We start from the raw sequence: 11,886 nt of genomic DNA, 5'->3' as shown, positions 1-11,886 counted from the left end.
TTAGACGAGTGAGTTTTTATGTGCGACTTTTTTCACTTGGTTCACCTCGCTGCCAGTGCCCACTATGGGCATGAAAAATAAAATCATAGATAGTTGTCGGCTCCCGGTAAAAGCGATAGCAAACCACCGTGTGAAATTCTGCCATGAAAAAACTTTCCTCAAAAAAATGCTCTTCGGAGGCTACGCAAATTGTTGATTTGTCCATTTATAGCACAAAATGAAAACGAACACTATATATAGGGTTATTCAATAGGTGCGCTTCAACTTTTTTCCGACAGGGAGGGCGAACGACGCAATATTTTTTATTTTTCGCTTGTCATTTGTAAACTTCATTAGTATACATTTCATCATGGAACGCTACACACTTGAACAACGATTGCAAATCGTGCAAATTTTTTATGAAAATAATCGTTCTGTTGCTGCTACTTTAAGAGCATTACGGCCATTTTACGGTCCATTTAACAAGCCGTCCCGTTTTGGGGTTATGTGAAGTCATTGGTCTACAGTAACAAGCCGGCGACGATTTGTGAGCTCAGAGCCAATATTGAACGCGAAATTGCTGGAATTTCGGCCGATTTATGCAAAAGAGTGGTCGAAAATTGTGTTCAACGATTGGACTTCGCAAAACGTGCACGCGGTGGTCATGCAAAAGAAATCGAATTTCATACTTAAATGTATGTATATGTTCAAACTCGATAATAAAAAAAAAATTTGTTAAAAAGTCAAACCGTTTGTGTTTTATTCAAAAAAGTTCAAAAGTTGAAGCGCTCTTACTGAAAAATATACAAAACTAGCGTACCCTCGCCCGCTTCGCTAGACGATAAATTCAATGATTTGCAGAAAGAGAATAAAATTAATACGAAACAAAGCAAATTCTTTGATACAATTTCATTCGAACTTTATTGTAACACTTTTTGGTAGACAACGTTTTTGGTTTTTTCATCTTTCGCGTGAATAATGACGATGGTTTGCCAACTCGTGAGCAAGCTACATACAATTGTCCATGAGAAAAAATTGGGTATTCTAAATTAATACCGCACATTTGTAGAGACTGTCCTTGTGCCTTATTAATTCTCATAGCGGAGGCAAGGCGAATAGGGAACTGCAAACGTTTGAAATCGAATGGTAAATCCGTCGGAATCAGTGGAAATCAGTTCATATCAAAATGTATTCTCCTTTGTATTTCCCTTTCAAAATTGTTGCTTCGATAACGTTACCCATTAGCTTCTTCACAGCGAGTCTGGTACCGTTGCAAAGTCGGGGCACATTACTATTGCGCAGCACAATAATCGGTGCTCCAATTTTTAATCGTAAATTATGAGATGGTAAGCCTGGCAAATCGAGTGAGTTTAAGAATTCAGTTGGATAATTTACGACCTCATCTTGATCAGTAATAGTGTCCATTGACTTATACGCAACATAACAACTATGTCACCAGGTATTTGATCTAAAATAGCTGAATTTATATCATTGACGTCCTTATTTTTCCCAGCTAAAATTGCTCTTTCGCTGAGTCAATCATGGTTTTTGTAATGTTGAACTATGTTTGGAAATACACTCTGTATCAATGCCTCTTTAGACTGTGCAAAAGTGCAGAAATTGTTAGGCAATGTTATCATTCCTGTTGTTTTTGAAAAAAGGTTTATTTTTTTTGGTTAGAAAGTGTTTTTTGAAGTTTTGAAAAACACTTCGCTCTAACAAATTTCTTCTCAGTTAATTGCTGAAAATTAAATATTTTGAAAAAACTATTTTTTTTTTTAATTTAACGTTTTTGAGAAAATTTCATACTTTTGTAAAAGTTTAAATTGATTTGTTAAAAAAGATTTTTTTCCGCTTTGAAAAACACCCCCTCGAAAAAATGTATTCTCTATTAATAGTGGAATATGAAATGCTTTGAAAACACCATTTTTTTTTTTTAAATTTTGTTTGGTTTTCAGAAAATTTTGTTTTGAAAAACTTTCATACCCTTTTTGTAATTTTAGAAAAACACCTCTTCGAATAAATTTTTTTATCTTTTTGAGGAAAATTTGGTTTTGAAAAAATTTCATGCTTTCGAAATTTTTTTATTTTACTTTATTTCTTCAAAATTTTTGAAAACAATTTTTTTTATAATTTTCGAAAAACACCCCTTTGAAAAAATGTTTTCTATGTGTCATAGTGGTATTCCATTAACTTTTAGGATTATAGTCAAATACTTACAAATATCTACGCTTTCACAAATAGCAACAATAAACAAATTTCCTCAAAACCAAAAAATTTACTTTTTTTCTAAAAAAATTCTAAACAAACAACGTAATAAATTTAGAAGTTTGTGTTCACGAAAAAACAGTATTGTTTTTATTGTATTAACTGAAAACCAAAATGTTGCAAAAAATCAAAACAAAACTAAATTAGTTTTTTGTGTTCATTTGGTACATATGTTCCATAAAAAGTTGATATGGTAAATAATATGCAGGGTCTGATATATGCAAATTTCCATTGACCATTATAGTGACAAAATTATCGATCACCAATTCCAACAGGATTTCAAAATCAGAGTTGGAATGAGTTGTTGTGTGGTGTACTTCTGAAAAAATGAGAAATAAACAAAATAAATCTAAAAATTCGAATTCTAACTTTATCTTGTGTATGTTCTTATTACCTTTGAATTTTTCCAATGAAGCACCATTCATTTTAAATTTTCCAAGAATTTTTTTTTATCATTTCGCGTTTCTTTCCTTTTTCATTCGATTCCAACATTTGTTCATAGCCGAAAACATCGTTTGCAAACGCATTCATTTCCATATAGAATTGGTCAAAGAAAGCATTGCTCAATTAAATTGAAACATTATTTTCATAAATACTTAGGACTTTAACTAATGCACCTTGGTACATACCTAACGCAGATATTCATCGCGACCTTGACATCGATACTATTGATGAAACAATACAAAGCGCTAGCAGAAGACACATAAATAGACTATTAACGCATACAAATCCTATGATGAGAAGACTACCAAATAAAGAAAAATCTACCCAAAGTCGGCTTAACCGTCAAACACCAACAGATCTTGCAAAATCCATGTAATCAATTGTCAACTAATTGTATATGTCATTGTTAACCACTTGTTTTTAAATAATATGTATATATTTCTTCTAAATGAGCTTGGGGGCATTGGCCCTTCAATATCACTCTCATTCCATCTTTTTGTAAATCAAATTACTTATTGTCTAACGACAGGTGTAATATTTTATGGAAGAAATAAAAAAAAAAAAAAAAAATTTCATTCGAATCATTTGAAATTTCTGTATACAATACATTTCTGTATCACAATACAAATACAAAAAATTCAAAAAAGTTGTACACATAAAATTACACATAAAATGAATGTCGATTCGAAACTTACTTTAATCTAAGAATCGAGCAAGTTTTGTTTTGGACAATATTTTGATTTTTTCTTTTTTTTATATGAAGAAAATATTTAAAAGAAATTTTTTTTTGCTAAAAACCTTCCTCTAGTGGATCCCTATAATATGAAAAAAGAACAAATAAAATTGGGCTCGTATCGGCCCAAAAAAATGCGGACAAACGAACATCATTTCATTTTTATATATATAGACTAGCGTACCCTCGCCCGCTTCGCTAGACGATAAATTCAATGATTTGCTGAAAGAGAATAAAATTAATACGAAACAAAGCAAATTCTTTGATACAATTTCATTCGAACTTTATTGTAACACTTTTTGGTAGACAACGTTTTTGGTTTTTTCATCTTTCGCGTGAATAATGACGATGGTTTGCCAACTCGTGAGCAAGCTACATACAATTGTCCATGAGAAAAAATTGGGTATTCTAAATTAATACCGCACATTTGTAGAGACTGTCCTTGCGCCTTATTAATTCTCATAGCGAAGGCAAGGCGAATAGGGAACTGCAAACGTTTGAAATCGAATGGTAAATCCGCCGGAATCAGTGGAATTCAGGGTATTAAAATGTCTTCTCCTTTGTACTTCCCTTTCAAAATTGTTGCTTCGATAACGTTACCCATTAGCTTCTTCACAGCGAGTCTGGTACCGTTGCAAAGTCGGGGCACATTACTATTGCGCAGCACAATAATCGGTGCTCCAATTTTTAATCGTAAATTATGAGGTGGTTAGCCTGGCAAATCGAATGAGTTTAAGAATTCAGTTGGATAATTTACGACCTCATCTTGATCAGTAATAGTGTCCATTGACTTATACGCAACATAACAACTATGTCACCAGGTATTTGATCTAAAATAGCTGAATTTATATCATTGACGTCCTTATTTTTCCCAGCTAAAATTGCTCTTTCGCTGAGTCAATCATGGTTTTTGTAATGTTGAACTATGTTTGGAAATACACTCTGTATCAATGCCTCTTTAGACTGTGCAAAAGTGCAGAAGTTGTTAGGCAATGTTATCATTCCTGTTGTTTTTGAAAAAAGGTTTATTTTTTTTGGTTAGAAAGTGTTTTTTGAAGTTTTTAAAAACACTTCGCTCTAACAAATTTCTTCTCAGTTAATTGCTGAAAGTTAAATATTATATTTTGAAAAAACTATTTTTTTTTAATTTAACGTTTTAGAGAAAATTTTGTTCTTGAAAAAATTTCATACTTTTGTAAAAGTTTAAATTGATTTGTTAAAAAAGATTTTTTTCCGCTTTGAAAAACACCCCCTGAAAACACCATTTTTTTTTTTAATTTTGTTTGGTTTTCAGAAAATTTTGTTTTGAAAAAATTTCATACCCTTGAAAAAGTTTTATTTTATTTTATTTGTTTAAAATTTTTGAAATTTTTTTTTTGTAATTTTAGAAAAACACCTCTTCGAAGAAATTTCTTTTATCTTTTTGAGGAAAATTTGGTTTTGAAAAAATTTCATGCTTTCGAAATTTTTTTATTTTACTTTATTTCTTCAAAATTTTTGAAAACAATTTTTTTTATAATTTTCGAAAAACACCCCTTTGAAAAAATGTTTTCTATGTGTCATAGGGGTATTCCATTAACTTTTAGGATTATAGTCAAATACTTACAAATATCTACGCTTTCACAAATAGCAACAATAAACAAATTTCCTCAAAACCAAAAAATTTACTTTTTTTCTAAAAAAATTCTAAACAAACAACGTAATAAATTTAGAAGTTTGTGTTCACGAAAAAACAGTATTGTTTTTATTGTATTAACTGAAAACCAAAATGTTGCAAAAAATCAAAACAAAACTAAATTATTTTTTTGTGTTCATTTGGTCCATATGTTCCATAAAAAGTTGATATGGTAAATAATATGCAGGGTCTGATACACGCAAATTTCCATTGACCATTATAGTGACAAAATTATCGATCACCAATTCCAACAGGATTTCAAAATCAGAGTTAGAATGAGTTGTTGTGTGGTGTACTTCTGAAAAAATGAGAAATAAACAAAATAAATCTAAAAATTCGAATTCTAACTTTATCTTGTGTATGTTCTTATTACCTTTGAATTTTTCCAATGAGGCACCATTCATTTTAAATTTTCCAAGAATTTTTTTTTATCATTTCGCGTTTCTTTCCTTTTTCATTCGATTCCAACATTTGTTCATAGCCGAAAACATCGTTTGCAAACGCATTCATTTCCATATAGAATTGGTCAAAGAAAGCATTGCTCAATTGAATTGAAACATTATTTTCATAAATACTTAGGACCTTAACTAATGCACCTTGGTACATACCTAACGCAGATATTCATCGCGACCTTGACATCGATACTATTGATGAAACAATACAAAGCGCTAGCAGAAGACACATAAATAGACTATTAACGCATACAAATCCTATGATGAGAAGACTACCAAATAAAGAAAAATCTACCCAAAGTCGGCTTAACCGTCAAACACCAACAGATCTTGCAAAATCCTTGTAATCAATTGTCAACTAATCGTATATATCATTGTTTGTTAACCACTTGTTTTTAAATAATATGTATATATTTCTTCTAAATGAGCTTGGGGGCATTGGCCCTTCAATATCACTCTCATTCCATTTTTTTGTAAATCAAATTACTTATTGTCTAACGACAGGTGTAATATTTTATGGAAGAAATAAAAAAAAAAAAAAAAAAAATTTTCATTCGAATCATTTGAAATTTCTGTATACAATACATTTCTGTATCACAATACAAATACAAAAAATTCAAAAAAAGTTGTACATATAAAATTACACATAAAATGAATGTCGATTCGAAACTTACTTTAATCTAAGAATCGAGCAAGTTTTGTTTTGGACAATATTTTGATTTTTTCTTTTTTTTATATGAAGAAAATATTTAAAAGAAATTTTTTTTGCTAAAAACCTTCCCCTAGTGGATCCCTATAATATGAAAAAAGAACGAATAAAATTGGCCTCGTATCGGCCCAAAAAAATGCGGACAAACGAACATCATTTCATTTTTATATATATAGAAGATAAGAGAAAAGCCCGATCAAATACATAGCCAAAAAAGTATGCTAGTAGTTTTTTATTTATTTGCCGGGACTTCAATTTCTTGTTCAGAAGCTTTTTGTTCCCTCCCATCCATTTTATCAAAGCTATTAGAAAAATTACTTGCTAAATACCTTGGCAAAGTTACTGAGCAGAGGAACCTGATGGTAATGGAAATGGTTGTACGGGTTAGGCTGAGGCCTTTATGCACTGCGACCAGATTGATCTATTTTGCGCCCGAAAGTGCTTAATTTTAATTATTTACCATAGTATTGCGAGGAATCGAACCAGCTCCTTTGGAGTGAGCATTTGTATCATCCTCTAGCAGATACGAGCCCAGGATTCTGCCTCTCCTATGATCTAATGCCTCACATTTGGTGATTAAGTGTTCCATGAACTCCGCTGCATCACAGCAGAACCCCCATAAACTTGTGGTAGATATTCCTATTGCATTGAAATATTCTTTGCTGGCAAAGAGGCCTGTAAGCGCTCCACAGAGTTGTCTGAGGTCCTTTTTGTCTAGAGTCAGAGCAGATTTTGCTGCATTGGTATTAAAGTCCATTTTTTGGTTTCTTGTTTTAGGTTGTTTTTGTTAAGCCGTCCCTTTTTTGGCATAAAAGTCTGCCTTCTCGTTTCCTTTGTGTGCTTCATGCCCTGGTACCCACATCAGAGAAACCTGATTGAGAGTAGCCTGTTTGTTGAATGCATTGTTACACTCTAGAAGGCCTTTGAGTTGAACGTAAAGCTATTTATGGTTTTAAGGACTGATTGACTGTGCGGAAGAAATTTAATTTTTACTTTTTCGAACCCCTTTTTGGATACAAAATCTACTGTTTCCATTATGGAGAAAAGATTCGCATTGAAAATTGTGGTACCTGTGATCAGTGCTAAAGATTTGTGTGTTCTAAGCCCCACTATTCCTGCTCATACCCCCATCTGTATACCATTTTTGAGAGTTTTCATGTAGCCATGTTGGGCTAGAGTTTCACTCTTCTCTAGATGAGAAGAAAACCTTCTTTCTCTTAGTAAAATTGAGTACGGGTTCCGTGTGGTCATACGTCTGAGTCATGCATACTGCATGTTCAACCCTGTTTAGGTTGTTGAGGTGTCCAGTAAGATCTTCTGGTTTAAATTTTACTTTGAGGAGAGTGTTTGTACCTTCCTCTTGGATTGCTAAGTGTAGCGGTGGTAGATTTAAAGCGCAGTTGGGGTAGTTCTCATAGCCCCTGTTATGTTTAGCGACGCCAGCCTTTATAGTCCACACAGTTTTGATATAGCCGTAATTTGATTGATTTTAGTCCACCCTACTAATGCTCCATATAGTAAAATAGGCCTTATCATTTGGATGTAGATCCAGAAGGTCATTTTAGGGTTTCGGCCCCAGGAACCTGAAACCAGCGCATCAATTTTTCTTTCGCCCAAAACATTCAACAATCAATCAAGGCCACAGGTTAGCTCAAGTTACAAAAAATTCCTTCGAAAAGAAAAAAGTCTGCTCTGCTGTCTTGTTAGATGGGAGACTTTCGATGAGGTATGTCACGGTGGCCTTCCCAGCAAAATGAAGAAGCTATTACCAATCGAAATCACAACCAATTATTAGAATATTGCAAACTCCTATTTATCCGATCGCTTGTTTCGAATAAAATACGACGGCACGTCTGACCACGAAGAAATTAAAGCTGGTGCTCCACAGGGTAGCGTTTTCGGGTCCATCCGTTACCTAATTTTTTCATGCGATTTGCCTACCAATCAGAACACAAATGGAGTAAATTGCAAATCTTTCAAAACATTTAAACATAATCTATTAGTGGACAGTTACTGGTCTCATAAAATTAAATGAAACAAAATCCATTCATATTGGCTTCACGCACAATAAAATGAGATATCTTCCACTATATGATAATATAAGTGGTGTGCAAGTCCCGTATCAGTAAAGATGATTTTATGTGAAAAACAAGCATCATGTCAGAAGAACCAATTGACGCAATTTCTGCATTAAAAATAATCTGTTGGCTTTAATTTTTGTGTTAATTGAATTTTGTAAGGATGCGAAGCCTTATGTGTTTTCTGGCGAGAAAATTTTTGAAATTGAGCAATTCGTAAACTCCCAAAACGATAGGGTTTATTTGACCGACCGTTCGTACGAGAATTTGAGTCATCGATTGCCCACCAGAGGCAGAACCCGCCACAGGTAATGGTTTGGGCCGCTGTAACCGCAGATGGGCGTTCGCAATCTGTTTTTTGTTTTCTTCGAGCCTGGCTTCAAGGTAAATGCGAGAAAGTGTTCTGGAGGTTGCTGTGAAGACGTGGGCAGACAAACATTTCGGTGACAGACCATGGACGCTTCAGTAGAACTCGGCACCGTCCCACAAAGCTCGAGTGGGCCAAGAATGGCTAAAAAACAATGTTCCGAACTTCATAACGTCCACACAATGACTTTCAAATTCACCAGACTCGAATCCGATGGATTATTCTTTTTGGGCCATTTTGGGGAGCAATGCCCGATCTAAAAGTTTCACCAGTCTCAAAGCACTGAAAAAAGCCATTGTCCACGAGTAGACTAAAATACCTGCAAGTCATATGTGGGCAGCTTGTGATTCGTTTCTGGACCGACTCAAGGCCATAGTCAAGGCAACAGTAAATTGATACTTAATTTTGATTTATTTTTACACATTTTTTACTTTGAATTGAATAAAAGTAATTTTCCAAACTAAATGCATGGCCCTTTTAATTGGTTACCCTTCGAGTGCCGGACCCTGTAATGTGTATATGATAAGATACCGCCAACCTTCAAAAATTTAAATTGGTTAATTAAACTAAAGCAATTTTATTTAATTCATTTAAAAATTCCTAAGCTTTTTGCGGTGCTTTAAATTTTGACCAATCGCTTGCGCAGCAAGCAGACTTTCAAAAAAATTAACTAAATTTAATTTAGCCTAACTGGGCCGTAAGTTATTCGTCCCCTTAGTATAACAATAGCCTATGTGCTCATAGGCTATTATTTTTTTTTTTGAATTTTTGGATTCTCCAACGTCGATTTTATATGTGGTCAAAATTTTGTCAAATTCTAGTTCCACAAAGTGGGTCAAAACGTCAGTCAAAAAATAATAAATATTTACAGACATACCGAGATTTGAGTGAGAGCTACTTTCGACAAAAAGTTTGAAATTCATTTTCTCAAAACATCAAAAAATTTATAGGCTATTTTAATACTAAGGGGACGTATTAAGCTTTGTGTTTTGCTTTTCTAAAATTATCGATGCGCCTAAATGTATGCAATAATATTTTGTTTTTCTTAAGTTTATTTCATAGCACCACTAAAATTACACTGAATATATCTACAAATGTACGCTTTACATACAAAAATATTGTTTTTTTTAACCCGTTGATGACTTCAAAACAGCCGCACTTAAAAATGGTCGAGTATCACAGCACCGCTGACATGGATTCTGACGCTCAACGCAACAATCTTGGCATGGCTGAGTGAAATTGAATGGCGTTAATGCATCTTCCTCACTGTAAATGGAAAAATTAAACAAATAATAAAAAGTTGATGGCATTGTTGGATCAGATTGGATAAATTTCTAAGAGCCACTTACTCCGAGTACGAGGGCAGCAATGGGCTGATAACAACATCTGAACTATTGAAGCGGCTTGCAACAACACTAAAATTGTTCTGTTTATGTATTAGCTGTTGCTGTTGTTGTTCTTGTTGTGCGTGAGGCTGCTGATATGAATTAGAAGGCTGTGCATAAATTTTCAGCGGCTGCGAATATTGCTGCGTTGTTTTTGTCGCTTGGGGTCGATAAAACTGTATGCGTTGCTGTTGTGATTGCAGTGACTGCTGCGGTTGCTGCACTTGATGTTGCTGCCGTTGCCGTTGCTGCTGCTGCTGCTGCTGCTGCTGCTGTTGTGATTTTTGGTTTACCCGCACAAAACGGGTCAAATTGAATGCCTGCTGTTGTTGCTGCTGATACTTGTGCTGCACATAACTGTTGTACTGCACAAACTGTTGGTTATTCGGTAATTGTTTCGATGTTGTTGATGGTGATGGCAATGACTTTAACTGTTGAAATTGCCAGTTTAAATTTTGATGTTGGTTGAATTTGGTTAGAAATTGTTGTTGTGACTGGAATTTTATTGTTCCATGTTGAAAATGCTGAGACACTCTTGCTGGTGGTGCTATTGCCTGTTGTTGTTGCTGTGAAATAAATAAGTCTAACTGTTGATTTCCTTTGCTAGCTAAGTCGGTCGCTAGTAAACGATTGCCGATTACTTGTGATTGTTGCAGTGTCGGCTTTGCCGTAAGAAATCTCACCATGGGCCGGAAGATAGACTCCTCCTTGGTTGCTATTTGCGTTTGTTGAGAATGCTGCTCGTACCTAGCGCCGATAAGGAGCGTACAGCAATTTAGAGAAATTAATAACATTTGAAAGAGTACTAGAAAAACTCAGAAATAAACCAAAACTTTGTTACAATTAATTATCGCTATCGCTACCTTTGCAGCTGCGGCTGTTGTTGTGATGGCAAAACGTTTACTGGACGCGCAGTATAGCTGACGTGTTGCTGCTGACGATAATTAATCACATTAGCCGCATTTACGCTCGTCAAAGAGCAGCAGAATAAAGATAACAGCAATAAATTGCTAATAAATTTCACGAATGTGCACATATTTTCCAAAAATATTTAATAAATACTTGTATTAGAGTAAAACAGCGTTTTTTAAAAAAATATTCGTTTTGTAAAAATTAGTAATCAAATTGAAAATTTTCTTGAGAGGTGGCACTCTTACAAATATTTATGTGTCTAATTATAAATTGAAGCAATAATCTTCTTAAAATCACCTATAACCGTCCGCGGTTCACTTTTAACTAAAACCTGATAGACTTCTATTTGCAAGCAAAACTCGCGTATTGAGCCAGCCAAGAGTTACGCCTCTAATTGCGCAGGAACGCACACCTTGCATACAGGCGCTACGTACGGCTGCCGGTATTAGCGCTTTTCAATGTGTTGATAATGCTCAATTACGCGCATAATGGTCTATTGTCAACGACGTTAGTTTTTTGTTTTCTTTTTTAATTTCTTTATTTTTTATTTTTCGCTTGTCATTCCGGTAGTTATTTTATGAGAAGCGACATGGCTTCTGTTCCGCAAGATCTGTCATGCCGATACATCTAAGACTATTTAATAGCATATAAAAACTTTAAAGCAAAAAAAATTGTTTTTGAAGCATGAGTCACAATAGTTTTACTAAATGCTAATCAAAATCAATTGTGGCAGTCGAGTGGCAGTGTGCGTGGCCGAGTCAGTCGTTAGGTACAGTGATCGGTGCCCACTGTGAACAAACAGCAACACAAAATAAAAGTGTTTTTTTTTGTTTGCTTTCATCACTCCGCCTGCTACGGCAAACCTACGAGCCAAGAAGCACCAA

General features: G+C 34.2%; 1 protein-coding gene across 1 annotated transcript; it reads right to left on the bottom strand.

Annotated features, from left to right (window-relative positions):
- Positions 1 to 9,832: 9,832 nt before the first annotated feature.
- LOC129236479 (putative uncharacterized protein DDB_G0271606) lies at positions 9,833 to 11,126 on the bottom strand. The gene is made up of 3 exons (XM_054870909.1): positions 10,954 to 11,126; positions 10,055 to 10,837; positions 9,833 to 9,971 (listed from the first exon to the last, which is right to left on the bottom strand). The coding sequence occupies exons 1-3, from the start codon at positions 11,124 to 11,126 to the stop codon at positions 9,833 to 9,835; spliced, it is 1,095 nt and encodes a 364-aa protein (XP_054726884.1).
- Between the last annotated feature and the right edge of the window lie 760 nt (positions 11,127 to 11,886).

Source organism: Anastrepha obliqua, chromosome 1 (assembly GCF_027943255.1).
Source record: "Anastrepha obliqua isolate idAnaObli1 chromosome 1, idAnaObli1_1.0, whole genome shotgun sequence".
In the NCBI taxonomy this organism is placed as follows: Eukaryota; Metazoa; Arthropoda; class Insecta; order Diptera; family Tephritidae; genus Anastrepha; species Anastrepha obliqua.
This window is presented reverse-complemented; position numbering and strand designations above follow the sequence as displayed.

What these genes read in the sequence shown, in the direction of transcription:
- LOC129236479 (XM_054870909.1), bottom strand. Translation starts at nt 11,126, where the DNA reads ATGTGCACATTCGTGAAATTTATTAGCAATTTATTGCTGTTATCTTTA. An exon ending in CAACAGCCGCAGCTGCAAAG is followed by an intron (nt 10,838 to 10,953) that starts GTAGCGATAGCG and finishes TATCGGCGCTAG; the next exon opens with GTACGAGCAGCATTCTCAAC. An exon ending in TTGCTGCCCTCGTACTCGGA is followed by an intron (nt 9,972 to 10,054) that starts GTAAGTGGCTCT and finishes TTCCATTTACAG; the next exon opens with TGAGGAAGATGCATTAACGC.